The 19,532-nt window shown below is 33.7% G+C and overlaps 1 protein-coding gene across 1 annotated transcript; it reads left to right on the top strand.

Annotated features, from left to right (window-relative positions):
• The first annotated feature begins 2,013 nt into the window (after nt 1–2,013).
• On the top strand, nt 2,014–15,853 carry ASB17 (ankyrin repeat and SOCS box containing 17). Its single transcript, XM_010963389.2, has 3 exons — nt 2,014–2,411; nt 13,309–13,588; nt 15,647–15,853. The coding sequence occupies exons 1-3, from the start codon at nt 2,014–2,016 to the stop codon at nt 15,851–15,853; spliced, it is 885 nt and encodes a 294-aa protein (XP_010961691.1).
• The last annotated feature ends 3,679 nt before the right edge of the window (nt 15,854–19,532 follow it).

The raw sequence follows: 19,532 nt of genomic DNA on the forward strand, positions 1-19,532 counted from the left end.
CTCTCTTGTTGAAGAATCAGTAGGGAGGAGAAGTAAAGCCTCTGGCACCATCCTGCCTGGGTTCAAATCCAGCTTTACTAATTACTAGACATAGCATCTTGGGTAAACCACTTAAGCTCTGCATCTCAGTTTCCTTATCTGTGAAGTGGAGTTGCTGGAAGGATTAAAGGAGTTAATACAGAAAGTGCTTAAAATAGTACCTGGTACATAGTAAGAAGTACGTAAGAATTAACCATTATTATATATGGTCATACAAATGTACGTAGAATATATTTTTATATGGATAAAAAGAAGCTCATAGAACTAGGTATATATAATATTTCCCATTTATATAAAAAAACAAAGTATATAATAATACATCTATTAATTCACATAAGCATAAAAATATTTAAGAGGCTCTATATAAAACTGCTAATGTGAGGCTAAGTGAAATAAGTCAGGCAGAGAAAGACAAATACTGTATGGTATCACTTATATGTGGGATCTAAAAAATAAAACAAACAAGTAACTATAACAAAAGGAAACAGATTCACAGATCTAGAGAACAAACTAGTGTTCCCAGTGGGGAGAGGGAAGAGGGGAGGGGCAACATGGGGATAGGGGATTAAGAGGTACAAATAATTATGTATTAAAAAATAAGCTACAAGGATATATTGTACAACACGGGGAATATAGCCAGTTATCTTATAATAACTATAAATGGAGTATCACCTTTAAAAATTATGAATCACTATATTGTACATTTGTAACATAATATTGTACACCAACTATACTTCAAATTTAAAAAATAAATAATTAAAAATTGTATTTTTATTAAAAAAACTGCTAATGTAGTTAGGAGGGATTTTCACTGGCTCTATAATGTTTCAATTTTTTACAACCTTTATGTGTAGTATTATTAAGAAATCAATAAAAATAGTTCAATTAAAATATCTTTTTTTGAGGTACAGAAAATAAAAAGAAAGTAGAGGAAAACAACAAAACTCTTGGTTTTCAGAAAGATTACAGTAGTTATTAGGTTTTCATGCTATCCTAGGAAAAGGGAATTTAGAGTTTATAAAATAAAATATTAGTGGAATTATATTACAACAAATCTGAAGTTATAATTTCCCATTACTAAAGAGACATCATTCATGTTATGTAAAGAAAAATATGCAAAGGGAAAAAAAGAAAACATTTAAGTATCCTTAAAATTGCTAATAAATACAGCCAAGGTTATTAAATTTAACAGAAAGGTGACTAATGCATTAACTGCTAAATAATGATAAAACAATCAACATATTTCTGTTTCATTTTACTGGGACAAGGATGCCATAACAAGCTTGAAGTACTCTGAATGCCCCAAACGTACATATCTGCCTAATATAGAGAGGAATAATCTCTATACAACTTACAATTCTAAAACAAAGTTTCTAAATTTAGTTTAATATTGTATGATGTCTCTCCTCCCTGAGAATTAATACAGTGACTATTGGCAGGCCTCTCAACCTATCTAAGCCTGTGTCCTCAACTAAAATAGGGAAAATATTCTGTGAGGATTAAGTGAGAACATGCAGAACATGAGAACAACAGCACTTGAATTTTTTCATTCTGTCATTCTTTGTTACATGATAGCTTAAAAAGAATAATTAATCTGATTATTATTATTTTGTCTAATGTGTAAACTGTGATTTTAGCACTTGATTAACATACATACTAGCTTGAACTGAACTCTTAGAAAGTTAAAAATATTATATCTTAGCTCTCACACATGCCATTTCTGCCTAACATGTCCAAATGTCACCAGTTACATATATCTCAAATTTCTGACCTATGCTGATGACAGATCTCCAGCTATTGTGATGTCATCCAGTACTTGAATGGTAATATTTCACATGATATTTTTTCTGGCTACAGTTTAAAGGGCACTTCCTGTCTGTGGAGTAAAGCCTACCACATTATCAAAATATGTAACTGAAGGATTACAGTATGACTTCCTGTGATTTTACTTCTGTATCGTTGCCTTAAGTAGCAATGAGTAAATCTTCTAAATTATGTCGTAAAACTGCTCTAGGAAGCAATATATTCTGCAATCTCATTGACAAAATTGTTAAAAGACCATCTTTGCATTTTTTGGGACAGTGGGGATATCACTGTTATGAACCCAGGATTTACAGAACACTGGCAAAAATTCTGAGGTATGTCGACTTGGATGGGTTTGACATTCTACTCACAGATTACATTGCATTTGTGGAAAAATCAGGATACCGTTTCGAACTAAATTTTAATCTTGAATTTACTGAAATATGTGTGAATACAATTCTGTACTGGGTTTTTGCCAGAAAAGGTAATCCTGACTTTGTGGAATTGCTTCTCAAGAAGACAAAAGACTATGTTCAAGACAGAAGTTGTAACCTGGCACTGATATGGAGGTAATAATCTCATATATATTTCACTATAAAAGGAGAAAATTTCTCTTTAGGATATTATACTACGTTTTTCTAAAATGTATATGTATAGTGACCATATATGGATAAGGAATCCTGATTTGATTGTTCATTCATTTGTTCACTCTTTCATTCCTTCATTATTTATTCAATAAGTTTTTGCCTGAATGTATATTATTATGTAACAATAAATAACTAGCAGTTTGCTCTATAAAACTTACATGTTAGTGCACAAGGTAATGCAATGTTAGACAACTTAGATTTCTCTAATTAGTCAAAAACATAGTTTTGTATAATACTGTGATCTCTTCTTTTTGAAAATACTGAGAATGTATAATGACAGTGTATATATATATATATATATATATATATATATATATATATATATATATATAAATTGACTTTTAAAATGTGATTCGGAATATTCACACATATTCACCTCGTAATACTTATTAAACATTATAATTCCCTATTTTTAGTTAAACATTGATAAATTTGACTCTAAATTCTCCAGAATTGAACACAATGAAAGTCAAATACATGATTCATTCTGTTATAAAACCAAATTTTCACATTCTGAACATGCCAATCTAGCTAAGGAATATTACTGAGGATCTTATGAGAATAAAATATCCAATATGACTTCTTTGTAGTCTGTAATACAAATTTTAAAGTCACATAGTTTGCATTAGCTCCAATTTACTTCTAGGTTTTAGCTATTAGTTTGATTAGAACAGACATGCATTTATTCATTCAACAAGGTATTTATCACCTTACTATATATGAGGCACTGCACTAGACACAATGATAGAACCATGTATGCAATGAAAAACAAGACAGATAAGATCAGTTTCAGACTACACCAATTTAGATTGTGCCTGAAGCAGAGTTGTGTATCACTGCAGTTTTGGAGAACCACTGGATTACTTTCCGTAATGATAACCCAAGTACATAAACTGATAGCTGAAGTCTGGAATATCAATAAATAAAACCCCCAAATAGCACTTTTTGATTGCTTTAAGGACCAATATATTTGTGGCTATAGCAGAGATCAGCAGCTTCTAACACTGAGTGTCACTAGCTGGGCTAAGTAATGCCTGTGTGTATCCCTGGCAAGTCCATGGGAAAGAAAAACGGAGTAAAACAGAGGAAAAGAGGATAAATTAAAAAAAATTAATAGAGAGCAAGGGGAGAAAATCAAAAGGAAAGGAAAAAATGAAAGAAAAAGAAACACAGTGGAAAATGATAGAGTGCCATTAACAACTGCCTTAAGTAATAAATTGTTTTAAAATTAATAGATTTTGACTTAGATGTATCCACAAAGTAAAACACATTACAGGTCAATTCTATGTTCTGCAACATCTTTTGGATATTTAAGAGTTACAGAATTTTAAGTTCAGATGGAACCCGACTTCATTAGCAAACGTCCCCAACTCCCGTTCTGGGAATTAGCTCCTGTAAAGCATCTCTAGTTGCTGTTCATCTGGTCTCTGCTTGAACAGCTCTAGTAGTAGTGAGTTAACTATTTCCTTAAGTAAATCATTCCTTTCCCAGGGACCCTTCTCTTTCCTGACTACCCACTTTCCCTTAAAGATTTTACCCGCTCCCATGGCTTTAAATATTATGATATGCCAGTAACTCCCAAATCTTTATTTCCAGCCCTGACCCCTCCTCTGACCTCCAGCCTCCTCCTATATCAGGATGTCTGCTCAACATCTCCACAGAGCATCTCAAATTTAACAGAAACAAAACAGAATATTGATCTAACTCACCCTCTCCCTGCCAACTTGCTCCTTCCACTGAATTCTCCACTTGATTAACAGCCTCTGTTGCTCAAGCCAGAAATTTAGGATTTATTCTTGATTCTTCTCTTTCTTGCACAGCACATCAGCAAATCCTTTTGACTTTATCTCTAAAACATATCCTAAGTAGTTATATTTTTTATCTCCTCCATTTCTAACGTAGGTGAAGTCACCATCACCCCTTGCCTCAACAACTCCAATAGATTCCTAAAGAGTCTTCCAGCTTCCATTCTTTCCTCTCAACCCTTATAATTTATTCTTGACTCAAAAGATTGAGTGATCTCATAAAAATGTAAAATAGGTCATATTACCCAGGCTTAAAATCCTCCAGAGTTTCCCCATACAAGTGGAATAAAATTCAAGTTCAATATCCACTTTTAAAAAGTCTCACAGGATCTGGCCCCAAATCCAACCTCCAAAATCCAATCTCATGTCATTCTCCATCTTGAACACTATATTCCAGTCACACATTGGTTTGTTCACTATCTACTCTTGCTAAAAGTAAGCTCCATGAAAGGAGGAACTTTGACTGCTTCTTCAACATTGAATCCTCAGTGCCTAGAACTATGCAGATACATAGCAAGTGGTTAATCAAGATTATGTTGGATGAAAAAGTGAATTTTCATTCAGGTTTATTAAATTCTTCTTCCTCACAGTGCACTAAATTCTGTCTCCATTTCTCCAACTCTGTCCCCAGAGTTATAGAGAACAAAGCCCATTCATTCTCTTTCCTATATGATAACTTCTCAAATATTTGAACACAGTTATTATGTCCCCATAATGAATATCTTGTTTCCTATTGTCTGTTCCTTTATTTCTATAACAACATCATTCCTTTTTCACCTTCCCCTGTATACACTCTGGTTTGATAATTTCCCTAATATAATAATGAAGTGTCTAAATAGGTCCCTGGAAGAGAAGAGAGAGAATTAATGAGGCAAAGGAATTTAACTTTGTTCATTTTTACAATAAACCTTCAATAAACATATAAATGCAACTGTATGACAGACTGTAAGTAAAGATGATGTCATTCAGTTAAAATAATAATCATTTATTAAGCACCAGGCATTGTGTTATTTGTTGAGGATACAAATACAAAGTAGACATATTTTCTGATTTTGGAGAGTTCACAGACTAGTAAGTGAGCCATACAAAAAATTATAATTATACTGTAAGTTCAAAAATAACTGATGTACAGGTAGGAATAACAGAGGACATTGTTAACACAATTGGGAAGGAGCGGGTATCTCAGAAGGCTCTCTAAAAGAAGTGATGTCTTAAATTGATTTCTAAAAGATGAAAGGAGTTTTCCCTGTCCTTCCCTTGAAGAAATGTAATCTAGGCAGGGAGAGGCTGACTAAAGCCAAGAGAGACATAAATATGTTGTATCCAGTGACTACAGGCAATTCAGCAATTGCTAGCGAGTGAGATGGAAATCAGGTAGTAGTGAGAGATAAAGCCTAGTAGAAGTGAAACTCTGAAGGACTTTGTAGGTTATACTAAGAAATCTGAAATTTACACCATGGGTGATGTCCAGTCAGAGAAGGTCAAACCTATAGTATGAGAAGATTCATCAGCTCCCATTTGAAGATGAGACTATGGGGAGGGAGGCTGCAGGTAGAGGCAAGGAGACCAGTTAGCAGACTGCTCAAACACTCCAGGTACAATAGAAGCTCCAGAATTTCTGTATAGGAGGGGTTGAGGGGAGCAATCTGATTGAAAAAAGGGAGATGGTTAGAGGAGTTCTTGAAGCTGAATTTGCATAGCATGCCCACTGTGCTAGGATTATATGCGTATTTGTAATAGTTTTGGGGGAAGAACTAGCTTTTCTCCACCACCATTCCCTCCAACCCCTAGCCATCCTTTGATATCAGAACTGTCCAGGTAAATTATAGTGAGGACTTAAACTAAAACAATAGCAATGGGGGAAAGAAAAGATATTACTAAATAGAATAGCCAGACATTGTAGGTGATTAGAAGTAGAAAATGAAAGAAAGAGAGAACAGTTAATCTTCAGACTTCTACATTTTGAGACTGATTGATGACTGTATTAGTTTCATTCCGCTGTTGTCACAAAGTGCCACCACCTTAGTGACTTAAAAAAACATAAATTTATTTTTTATAGTTCTGAAGGTCAGAAGTCCAAAATGAGGCTATAAGGGCTGAAATCAAGATGCCACAGGGCTGGTTCCTTCTGGAGGCTCTAGGAGAAAATCTATTTCCTTATCTTTGCCAGCTTCTAGAGGCTGCCTGCATTCCTTGTCTCATGGTCTTTTCCTCATCTTCAGAGCCAACACTGTAGTAGGGGAAGGTATAGTTCAAGTGGTAGAACTCAAGTGGTAGAGCACATGCCTAGCATGCCAGAGGCCCTGGGTTCAATCCCCAGTACCTCCATCAAAAAAATAAAAATCCCATCCCCTCTCCTCCCCACCCAAAAAACTAAACTAATTTAAAAAAAAGCCAACACTGTAGTCATATCTTCAAATAGTAATATCTACAAATCGCCTTCACTGGCTCTGCTACTATCCTCCTCTGACATTTCTTATAAGGTCTCTTGTGATTTTATTGGGCCCATCTGGATAATCTCCCCTCTCAAGATCCTTATCCTAATTACATCTGCAAAATCCCTTTTGCCATATTGAGAGGCCATTATTCAGTCTACCACAATGGATGCCACAAAACTATCAAATTTATTCCAAGAGACCTACAAAGTCAGCTTTGGACATATGAGTTCTCATAGCCTAAGAGATATCCAAGTAGAGATGTGCAGTAGAAGGCTAGATATGTAATGTCATCCTTGACATCTCTTTTTTACATTCCATATCTTAATAGGGATATCTGTTTTGTTTACCTTCTAACAATACACAAAACTTGATCATCTCCACTATTATCAACCTATACCAAGCTAAGAGATTTCCCTACTCCTATCCCATAACAAATTCTCAACAAAGGTGAGATCATGCTGCTTTTTTACTCAGAATCTCCAGTGACTCTTCCATTCCATTTAGAGTAAAGGATGAAATTCTCACAGAGATCTACAAGGCTTTACATGATATGATATCCCATTACCTCTGTCCTCATTTCCTACCACTTCTCACCCTTTTCACTTTCAGCCACACTGGCTTCCTTGCTCTTCCTTCACCACCTCAGGTACCATCTCCTGCCTTAGAGTCCTTAAATATCCAGATGGCTAACTTCTTCATCTCCTTCTTCTTTATCTAAATGCTACCTTTCAGTATTGAGCTCTCCTATCAATCTATTTAAAACTGGAAAATGCCAATAGTCCAGGATCAGAGAGTTTCACAGGTGAACTCTACCAAACAGTCAAAAAAGACTTAATCTTTCTCAAACTATACAAAAAATTGAAGAGGAAAGACTGCTCCCAAACTCACTCCATGAGGCTAGCATTACCCTGATACCAAAAGCAGATAAAAGCACTACCAAAAAAAAAAAAAAAGAAAGAAAGAAAGAAGAAGAAGAAGAAAGAAAGAAAATTACATGCCAATATCCCTGATGAACATAGATGCAAAAGTTCTCAACAAAATATTAAAAAACCAAATTCAACAATACATTAAAAGGATAACACATAATGATTAATTTATTCCAGGGATGCAAGAATGTTTCAGTCTCTGTAAATTAATCAAGCTGATACACCACATTAACAAAACAAAGAATAAAACCATATAATCATTTCAATAGAGGCAGAAAAAGCATTTGACAAAATTTAATGCCAATTTACGATATAAACACTCAACAAAGTGGTTATAAAGGAACACACCCTAACATATTAAAGGCTATATACAACAAGCCCACTGCTAACATATTATTAATTGGTGAAAACCTGAACGCTTTTCTTCTAAGGTCAGAAACAAGTTAAAGATACCCACTTTTACCCCTTTTATTCAACCTTGAAGTCCTAACCACAGCAATCAGACAAGAAAAAGGGATAAAGGCATTCAACTTGAAAAACTAAAACTTTCACTATTTGCAGATGACATGATACCGTATAGAGAAAACCCTGAAGACTCCATCAAAAACTATTTAGATAGCCTCTTCAATAAATGGTGTTAGGAAAATTGGACAGCTACATGCATGCAAGAGAATCAAACTGGATCACTTTTTTACACTATATATAAAAATAAACTCAAAATGTATTAAAGACTTGAATGTAAGGCCTGACGAGGACCATAAAACTTCTAGAAGAAAACATAGGCTGTATGCTCTTTTATATAAACAGTATTAGCAATACTTTTTTGGATATGTCTCTTTAGGCAAGGACAACAAAAGTAAAAATAAACAAATGGAACTACATCAAACTAAATAGCTTTTGGATAGCAAAGCAAACCATTAACAAAATGGAAAGGCAACCTACTGAGTGGAAGAAGATATGTGCAAACAGTATAACTGACCAGTGGTTAATATCCAAAACATGTAAAGAACTCACACAACTCAATATTATAAAAGTCCAATTAAAAAAGGGGCAGATGACCTGAATAGACATTTCTCCAAGGAAGACATACAGATGGTACACAGATATGTGAAAAAAAAAATGCTCAATATTACTGATCATCAGAGAAATGCAAATCAAAACCACAGTGAGACCTCCCACCTGTCAAAATGCCTATTATCAAAAAGACAACAAATAAGTGTTTGTAAAGATGTAGAGGAAAGGGAACCCTTGTGCATTGTTGGTGGGGATGCAAACTGGCACAGTCCCTATGGAAAACAGTATGGAGGTTCCTCAAAAAATTTAAAATAGAACTACCATATGATCCAGCAATTCTACTTCTGGGTATTTAACTGAAGAAAATGAAAATACTAATTCAAAAAGATACATGCACCCCTATGTTCACTGCAGCATTATTTACAATAGCAAGTATATGGAAGCAACCTAAGTGTCCATCAGCAGATGAATGGATAAAGAAGTAGTGTGTGTGTATATATACATATATACAATGGATTATTATTCAGCCATAAAAAAGAACAAAATCTTACCATCTGTGACAACATGGACAGACTTAGAGGGTATTATGCCAAATGAAATAAGTCAGACAGATAAAGACAAATACTGTATGATTTCACTTATATGTGGAATCTAAAAAATAAAACAAATGAACTAACAAAAACAACAGAAACATACCCATAGATACAGACAGCAAACTGTTGGCTTCGGGGCAGGGGTATTGAGGAATTGAGAGAAATAGGTGAAGGGGACCAAGAGGTACAAACTGTTAGTTATAAAATAAGTAAGTCATGAGAATATAATGTACAGCATAAGGAATACAGTCAATAATATTGTAATAACTTTGAATGGTGATAGATGTTAATTGTAATCAATTCATAATGTATATAAATATCAAACCACTATGTTGTACACTTGAAACCAGTATACAATATTGCATGTCAACTACACTTTTTTAAAATAATGTAATTAAATTAAGTTGAAAAATGACCTCACTTCACCTCCCAGCACTTCCATACTTCTTATCCTGCCCTTTTTCTTTTTCCCACAGTACTTATCAAACTTTCTAACACATTATAAAATTTACTTGTTTGCTATGTTCATTCTGTATTGTCTGTTACCCCTCACTACTATATCAGCAAGAAGGCTGGCAACTTTGTTTTGTTCACTCATATATCCTGAGTACACAAAACAGTGCCTGGCATGTAGCATATATTCAATAAATATTTGTTGAATAAATTAAAAGACAGTAGTTAAAATTATGGTCATAGATGAAATTTTCTGACAACAATTAGTCAGATGAAAGCTGGTTAAAAGACTACATCTACTTTACTTAGATGTTGAGGGCAGAGGCAGAGAAACCAGTGAAAGAGACTTGAGAATGAATAGTCAAAGAGATGCATAACTTGAAAAGAATGGTCCCACAGGGCCATGGGAAAACATCTCAAAAAAAAAAACCTGTGTCAAGTATCAGAGATAAAATTATTACGAATAAACATCTATTAAATTTGGCAGCTAGAAACTAAAAGAAAAATAGTTGGAAAAATTAGAAATAATTATTATAGCTACAAAACTGAATCATTCTCTGCATGTCTATATGGAAATATTATGCCCATTTCATAAGTGTGTATGACAGGTTTTCAAAAACAGAGGGTTCAGTTCATTAACCTCACATTTAAAAACTGATTCTTGCTTTGCTTGTCTCATTCCATCCATATAAGTACTGTTATAATTAACTGTCGGTACAGATTAAGCCAATTTTGGCTTACAGTAACGTGCTCTTTAAACATGAGGATTACTCAAATGTCATTTGGGTACAGATCAGACTTTTAAATCTCATTTTAAACCTATTGGAGTTTTAGTTACGTTTTCAACATTTTGGGTCCAAAATATCTTCTAAAGGTAATGTCAACCTCAATATCTTAAAATCAACTAATAGCTCTAAATCTTAACAAGGGCCACTTGGAGTATTTTTTGTCTCCCAAGTCCTCTGATTTCCCATACTTATAAGACTCTTAAGTCAAATATCTTCTTAAGAGTTAGCAAGATGAATAAATTAGATTGCTTTTAAAAAATTTAAATGATTGTGCTTCACTAAAAATCTTATTAGACCCAAGAGCTACAGAATAAATTTAAAATTAATATTTTTTTCAGGATAATAGTAAAAAAAATCAATTAGCAAATATTTGAGTATCTACTATGGGCCAAGCATTGTTCTAGGCATTTAGGGATATAATAGTGGACTAAACAGACAAAAAGTATTGCCCCATAGAGCTTAAAACTTTATTGTTTATCTTGCCCACCCATTTGTTTTGAAGATAAGAAAATGAAAGATTAGAGACATTAAGCAAGTTGTCCGAAACAGTAAGGGCTTAATGGAGCTATGTACAATGTGCCATGTGGAGTAAGGAAAAAGTCAAGCAATCAAAGAAAACTTTGCACAAGAGTTTATTAGACAGGGTCTTATACAATGAGCAAGACTTGTCCCAGAACTGAAAACAGAGGGGAAGAACATACACAAGTCAAAGAAATGTAAAAGAGTTGAATGTAGTGGTGGTTTGGGAAAGTAAATACCAATAATCAGGAGAGAGAATACATAAGTAGTTAAGGAGTTCATGTTTGGATATATGTTGGAAGTATCTGTGGAGAAGATGAGATAGATGTCCAGGACAATATTGATCTGGAGATGATTCTATGAATGTGTGTGTGTGGAGGGGGGGTATGTGTGTGTATTTTATACAGAATTAAAATGATATATATAGTACTACTGACAGAGTGATGACAAAACCCCACTTCTTAATTTCTAAAATGCTATTCTGCACTACACCACACAATTTATTTCTTAATCACAAAATCTTGGCATTTCAGAGCTCAATGAAGCTTTGGAGATAAACTATTTGGTCTAGTAATTTTCAAACTGTAGGTTTTAGAACTCCTGACAAGGGAATCACCACAGGGGAGGTCTCTTGGACCCCCAAATACACTTCAACCAGAGAACTTATCGAATACAAACCATTCATTTTATATAGCTAGTTCATGCATAACAATACTCCAGTGTTGGTTTTGGTTCATGTTTGTAAATGAAACATTCTTTCCAATCCTTTTCTTGGCAAACACCTACTAATCCTTCAAGTTCTAGTTCCAGGATAATTTACAGGCAACGATTATTCCAGAGAGAGTCTCAGTGCTTCTATAGTACCCCAAGCGTCTTTTCTATTATAGTAATTATCACCTTGTATTGTATTTGTTGAATTACCTGTCTGTTTCCCTTACTAGACTATAATAAGCATCTTGAGATCAAGGACTGTATCTTTCATATATCTCTTCATATCTAGTACTCAGGACACTCTGGACAAGCGAGTGTTAAATAAATTAATGAATGAATGAGCAAATGAATAAACACATAAATGCATAAGAAAACTGAGACTCAAAAGATGCTGACTTATCCAACATCACACAGCTAGTTAGGAAAACCAGAACCTAGAACCCTTAAATCTCCATTGTTTTTAGCATCATATCATGTTGCTTCCCATATTAATAATTGAAATCTTAAAGTTCTTTTTGAATAATGTTTTCCTTGTTCTGCCTAATTGTCCAAAACTAATATTTATAGTTTATATGCTGTCCTGAAGGATATGTTAGTATTTTATTAGACAAATCAAGAGAATTCCAGAAACAAGGACCACAAATAAAGTTCCACTTCTTTAGTCCCAAAAGCCATGTTTATTTGGCTAAATCAAGGCTTGATAATACAAAATCTCCTGTGAGTGGTTCTACCATGTTCTACCTACATATAGTGATCAATTCAATAGCAAACATAAATGTCTATTAAATGAAGCAGTTACAAGAGCTATATGCAATTAGAAAAAAATAAAATTTTCTGTCATAAGGGAAGAGAAATTTTCAAGTCCAGCACTCCAGGAAAAACAAGATTTCAGAAAACTTTCAAAACTCTACTGAAGAAGGAAAATTAAATTCTGTCCTTGAAGGACCTGATATGGCTCTCATCATAACTTACATTTCTTAAACCTAAAAATACCAACTCTAATTTTATTAAAGTGAAAAACATAGAACTAAGGTAGTTGCACTTACTCCTTTTTAGTCTAATCTTCAAACTCAATTCAACCTGAAGTCTGATATACGATTAAGAACAACAACAACAAAAGAAACATATATCAAAAGGGTTATATAATTTTGTTCTAATAATAAAGTGAAATTTATAAGTCTGTTCACCTTTTCCATTTTAGATTTTCCAGAACTACATCAGTTTTATAATACTAGTTCTAATCACTATGGATTTCTTAGAGAAACAGAATTGCTATTACTAAAAGTAAACACTTTCCACACTCTATAAATCTTTTTTTGTCTGTTTTTACAAGCGTAAAGGGGGGTTAAATGTGCAGTAAGAGTTTCCTTATTATTTAATCTTCAGGTAGGCTTAGATTCAGAGTGGAAAACTCTTTTTAATACATATAATATATAAAAGTAAAGTTACATTAAAATTATCTAAGATATTTACTATTTAAGGTAATACTGTTTTCCCATTACTGTTAAGACAAAGTGTTTACCACATTCTTTAACTCTGTATTCAGTGTGGTTTTGTTTGTTTGATTCACAGAACTTTCACACCAGTATACTGTCCAAGCCCATTGAGTGGCATCACGCCTCTACTCTACGTAGCTCAGACAAGACAATCCAGTATCTTAAAAATCCTCCTGCAATATGGAATCTTAGAAAGAGAAAAAAACCCTATCAACATTGTGTTAACAATACTGCTCTACCCTTCAAGAGTGAGAATAATGGTTGATCATGAATTGGTAGACATCCAGGAAGATGCCAAAACATGTTTAGTGCTGTGTTCCAGAGTGCTTTCCGTCATTTCAATCAGGGAAATAGAGGTAAGCAAAATATTGTACTTTGGATTTGGGTGCAAATATTGATCAATTTTAAGATAAAATTGCAAGGCAAGAATAAAGCTAATTTTTAATTCTATAGATTTAGTGAAAATTAATCACTGAGTATACACTTGTAAATTTAAAATAGGCAAAATTCAAATCATATTGAACATTAGTTCTTTATTTCATAATTTGTCTTCTAAATACGAAAGAATTTTTAAGTTAAATGTATAGTTATTTTAGTAGTTATTAACTAGATATATGTTCTTATTACATTCTAATTACATAATAACCTGTTTATTAGGATATCTCTTAAAAATACAACAAATTAAAAATTTAACAGATCTCTTTTCCAATAGAATGTTTTAAATTGAGTTACATTTCTCCCTACAAATACAATCACATATGCAAAAATATACTTTCCTTTTCAAAATTCCTGAACAATTTTAAGCATGAAAATATAAATAAAAGCTTAAAACGTTTGTCCAGTTGAAAATTACCCCTCAGAAATGTGGAGAACTTTTCCTTGTTAAAGTTTAGAAGAAAAAAACAACTATCTGGAGAACATGTTCACCCTGTCAAAATGAACTGCAAGTTTCAGCATCAAATTGTATCATGTCTACTAGTAGCAAGAAGTAAGACATATTAAAGGGGTAGCTTTCTTTGTCTTTTCTTAAAGACAAACCCCTATAAATTTAAACCGGTCAAATTACCAAGGAATCTAGCAGTTCCCCTTATCTTGAAAGGTGGGACTTCAGAAATAAACTCCCAAGAAATATAACTTTGCTGGTTTTTTTTTTTAAGCCTCAACAATGCATATTAATCAACCATGCCTGGGCCACTGTCAGGGGTGCAAATTGATCAGATTATTTTGGCAACTAATTTGTAAAACAAACAAACAAAAAATTTAATTTTTGCATCTTCAGTAATTTGCTTGTCTTTGTCCAGTGTCAGTCCTGCATAATTATTATAGGACATACTGATTCTCGACCAGCAACATGAATGCTGTTCCTGAGGTACACTCAAAACAGAAAACTGCTATAGAGGGAGTTAATCAAAATCACCTGCCTGAGTGGCAAAGACATTAAAGCTGGATTCCAGTCAGGTGCTGTTTAATAAGTGAAGTAGCACTGAGCAAGAAGGTAGAAGATGGCATAAAAACCAGCTTAAAAAACACTTTTAGTGGCCCTGCTTTGCATTTCTACATTTTCTAGCAGTTTTATTGTAAATATATATTTAGATATCTTTACTTTTACCTGCTCTGTGAGCACAGAGATGATGTATTTTGCATACCCTAGCAATTATCCCAAGCACCGAGCTCAGTGCTGAGTTTATACAAGATATTCTTTAAACAACCATTTATTGAATAATGAAAAACTGTGTTATCATTTAAGTTAAAGTGTCACTTGGTCTGTAGAGCACAGTTTCTACTAGAGAAGCATCTCTATAATACAGCAATGTCCTTTACTTCTAAGTCAGCCTAATAATTTTGGCTTCTAGAGTTAAATCTTTAAAAGGGTACTTTAACTAAAACTTAAAAAGTTATCTTCATATGGTTGGGCCTCCTGTCTGGTCTTCTAGTCATTCAACACTGCAAAGCTGTACTCTACAATGGTTGGAATCACCTGGGGCAACTTTCAAGATTTATGTTGTCTGTCCCCAGTCCCAGCCTAACTGGAGCAGAACCTCAATATTGGTATTTTCTAAACTACCCTTGATAATTCCAGTGAGTGGTCAAATTGGCAACACTACTCTAAAAGGAGAAGCTGATAAAAACATAAGTGTATGATCTGTCTAAAATTAAAAACATATACAGGTTCATAGTTGTAAGAAATAATGTTTTGTGTCCTCAGATATATTATATAAACTTCATATATCATTTTGAGAATAAAATGGGAATAAAATACTTACTTCAGGTGAAAATGCTTTAGAAAAAATATTTGTAAGGATTATATAAATTTAAGATAACTTTAGGAATCTAAATAAAATTTTTAAATGTTAATAATTTGGACTAATACAATAATTAATACTACAAAATTAAAATATTTTCCTTTTCTTTAGACACAACTAAGTTTAGGAAGACGTCCAATTATTTCAAACTGGTTGGACTACATTCCTCCAACAAGATACAAAGATCCATGTGAACTATTACATCTTTGCAGAATAACCATCAGGGCTCAACTATTGACCAACAATATGCTCCCAAATGGAATATTTTCCCTTCTAATTCCTGTTCGTCTGCAGAACTACCTGAACTTAGAAAGCTAATGGACATCTTTTTCCTGTGTTCTTTAAGGATGCTAACCATTATATGGCTTAGCAGTTAATAAACTATTAACTTCACACAAACTTTTATTGCTTTGAACATTCCATTAGAAAATATATTTTCACATGACACCCTAACTGAATCACTTTTAAATCAACATATGGCTTTACACATACTCTTCTCTACAATGGAACAAATTATATGCATTTTTAAAATACTCTAGATTTATACTTTTATTCTGTTCTTAAAAGTTGTTTTTGGCCTTACAGTATTCTTTTTACTTGTGGAAAATTTGGTCATATTAATGTTCTGAGCTCTGAAGCTCTCGTTAGAATTTCTAAGTTAAGTAAATATTATTTTATCTTTTGTATTCATAGTAACAAGTATTTATTGAGTTATTTGGCAAATAAAACACTGTGTTTGGTAGTGGGAAATAATTAATGAAATTAAGATGTGATCCCTTCCTTCAAAGAATAATTTACAGTTCTGTAGCAGCCATGGTCGCAAACAATACAAGGTAAAGAATTAGTCAGCTAAAGTACTGGGAGCAGGTGATAGAAATGGATTATATTTGAAAATAACTAGCCTTAAGTTACAACATGGAGCTTGGATGTTTTCATATGTGATACCTTTAAATACTAGTCCAATGGTATTTTTAAATGAGATGTAATTGCATACATTACATTACTTTCAAGTATGTAACATAATGATTCAACAAATATATATACTGCAAAATGATCACCATAATAATCTAGTTAACATCCATCATCACACATAGTTACAAATTTTCTGCTTGTGGTGAGAACTCAAGATCTACGTTCCTAGCAACTTTCAAATATATAATACAGTGTTATTAACTATAGCCACAATGCTGTACATTACATCCTCAGAACTTATTTATTAAATAACTGAAAGTTTGTCCTCTTTGACCACCTTCACCCATTCTGCCCACTCCCAAATACAAACCTTTTAATACAAACAAAGAAATGAACAATTTTGACCCAGTATTGCATCAAAATGGAAACATTATCAGTTAAATCTGCATGTTCATTGGTTACAAAGAAACTTATCTTTAAAAAATTAGAATGTATTCTACTATAGTTTTTTAGCTCTTTTCTTTTTGAATATCTATAGTACTAGATTTTTCTCTATATAACTATGTGGTCACTGCGACACAAAGATGAGAACTGGGAGATAATTCTCCATGGGTCTCCCATGTTTTCACCTGCCTGATGAGAAGAGGCACTGACTGCCTTACTCTTTACTATCTTTTTAGATATGTTTGTATAGTGAGCAGCCTTAGAAGACAGAGATAGCGGCTCCCTCTGAGCAGGGGGCATGTTTGCTCAATATCTAATATAATAAAGGCAATGTCTCCCTCTGGGGAAATGGTCAAGCAGGTTTGCTTGAAGCTCATTATAAAAGATTGGAATTTCCCAAGCTTGGGGTTCCTCAGCTGTACCACCAATCCACTGTGTGCTCATCTGCCTGGACTACTCCATGTCGTAGATGGTAGCGGTATGTGGAACCAACACAAACATGAAGCTCATGCTGCATATTGTGCCATTAGTAATAAATTCCTCTATTTCTAACCCAGTTTTTAGTCTTTGGACAGCAAATATGAAATTCAACCTGCAAACTGCTGGTTTGCAAGCAAGGTAAAAAAAAATCTTAGTCACTTCACAGTTCTTGACAATAAGAATCTGTTTCCCACATCACTGCTTTTAGATCCATTTTAGCAGATTATGGCAGTATTCATTCCCACTGTCTACATGCAATCTGGGGACTATGAAAACTTTGACAATTCATAAGAAAAGGATATCCATTTTGGTCCTACAGTAAGATAAAAACAATTGCATGATTTAAGTTTCTAAAGTACAGAATGGAAAACAGCAAAGTAACAATATAACTAGATCACTTGCTTTTCCTTTCCTTCCACTTTCATTCCCTTACACGTATTATAGGATTGAACTATAGAAGTGCTTACTTATTACACTTAGTTATACTATATTTAATTATGATTGAGCATATTTTAAGCTCATAAATGTAAATAGGAAGTTCATACAACACAAAGTATATTGATATTTAAATATTTTACCAGTAGCATGTAAGATAGTTTACTTTGGCTGAAAATATGTGCTAATATGAAGAAAGTAAAAGAAAAGTTACCCTTAATCTAATTTATAAAGAAACACTCATAGATTACTGACCCAGACTAAGTGATTCTTCTGGGAAAATATTTTAGCAAAACTTTTTACATTTATTCTCTAATTTCCATCCTTTTCTTCCATCCTCTTCTTACTTCAACTCTAAGAGAGCTTAATGAATTTGATCTAGTCATTACTTTTACTGAATATAGTTTATACCTATGCCAGAGAGTGAGCAATAAGCAGCATCTAAATTTCTGGAACTTTTCTACTGGAATTCCTATTACTTCCATATTTCTCAACATGGTTGATGGTATCACAAGCTACAATCATATTTAACTCTTCCCTTCTGCACTAGATTTCTAGGGCTGCCATAACAAAGTAACACAAACTAGGTGGCTTAAAATAACAGAAATTTATTGTCTCACAGTTTTGGAGACTGAAAGTCCAAAATTGAGGTGTTAACAGAACCATGTTGCCTCTGAAACCTGTAGGGGAATCTTTCCCTGTGTGTTCCTAGTTTCTAGGGGTTTTCCAGCCATCTTTGGCATTCCTTGGCTTGTAGATGTGCCACTTCAACCCTCTGTCTTCACATAGCATTATCCCTGAGTGTGTTTTCACATGGTAATCTTCATAAAGACACCTGTCATATTGGATTAGGGGCCCACTCCACTCCTGAATGACCTCATCTTAAATAATTAGATTTGAAATGATCCTATTTCCAAATAAAAGGTCACATTCTGAGGTACAGGGGGTGAGGACTTAATGTATCTTTTTCAAGGGGACACAATTCAATCCATGACACCTTCCACTCAATAAAAAATCTGATGAGTCACTAAATCTAGTTAATCAGCACTAAATCTCCTTAAGATCTCCAAATCACTGTCTTCTCTCCTCTACCATCCACTCCACCCTCTTTATTCTCCTCTTACATAAACACACACACACACACACACACACACACACACACACGCACACACACCCCTGTTCCATTCTAACTTCTTTCTACCTTTATTCATCAATTCTCCTCTGGACTACTTGAATAGTTTCTTAAACTATCTTGTCTCTTTGATTCTGGTTTCAATCACACATTCCAAAACTATTTATGCTACCACTCAGATGATCTTTCTAAAATGGAAATCTAATCATGTTATCCCCCTACTACCACCACCACCCTCTTCCACTCTCCAGCAAGTTGCCTTAAAACTCTTCAGTCATCTAAAGGAGAAATGGCTAGAACCTACTTCATCTTTTTGTCACTCGCTCACATGCACTCTATCCCTGAACTAAACCAAACTGCTTACTGCTTCACACCTCTTTGCTTTTACATATTCTGATCCTTCTGTCTAAAATGCTCTTCCCTTTCTGAACACCTGACATATTTTATTACCCTTTAAACTTCCTTGGTCCACAAAGAATTGTACACTTTTTCGTGCCATTACTCTTCTGAATATGTTCATCTATTATTTATTTATTTATTTTGTGTATATACATTTTTATTGAAGTATAGTCAGTTTACAACGTTTTGTGTTCA

This window comes from Camelus bactrianus, chromosome 13 (genome assembly GCF_048773025.1).
Source record: "Camelus bactrianus isolate YW-2024 breed Bactrian camel chromosome 13, ASM4877302v1, whole genome shotgun sequence".
Lineage (NCBI taxonomy): Eukaryota > Metazoa > Chordata > Mammalia > Artiodactyla > Camelidae > Camelus > Camelus bactrianus.

Bases quoted from the DNA above. Each gene is read 5' to 3' on its own strand.
- ASB17 (XM_010963389.2), top strand. From the start codon at position 2,014: ATGAGTAAATCTTCTAAATTATGTCGTAAAACTGCTCTAGGAAGCAAT. The intron at 2,412-13,308 runs GTAATAATCTCA...TTTGATTCACAG, and splicing joins AACCTGGCACTGATATGGAG to AACTTTCACACCAGTATACT. The intron at 13,589-15,646 runs GTAAGCAAAATA...CCTTTTCTTTAG, and splicing joins TTTCAATCAGGGAAATAGAG to ACACAACTAAGTTTAGGAAG.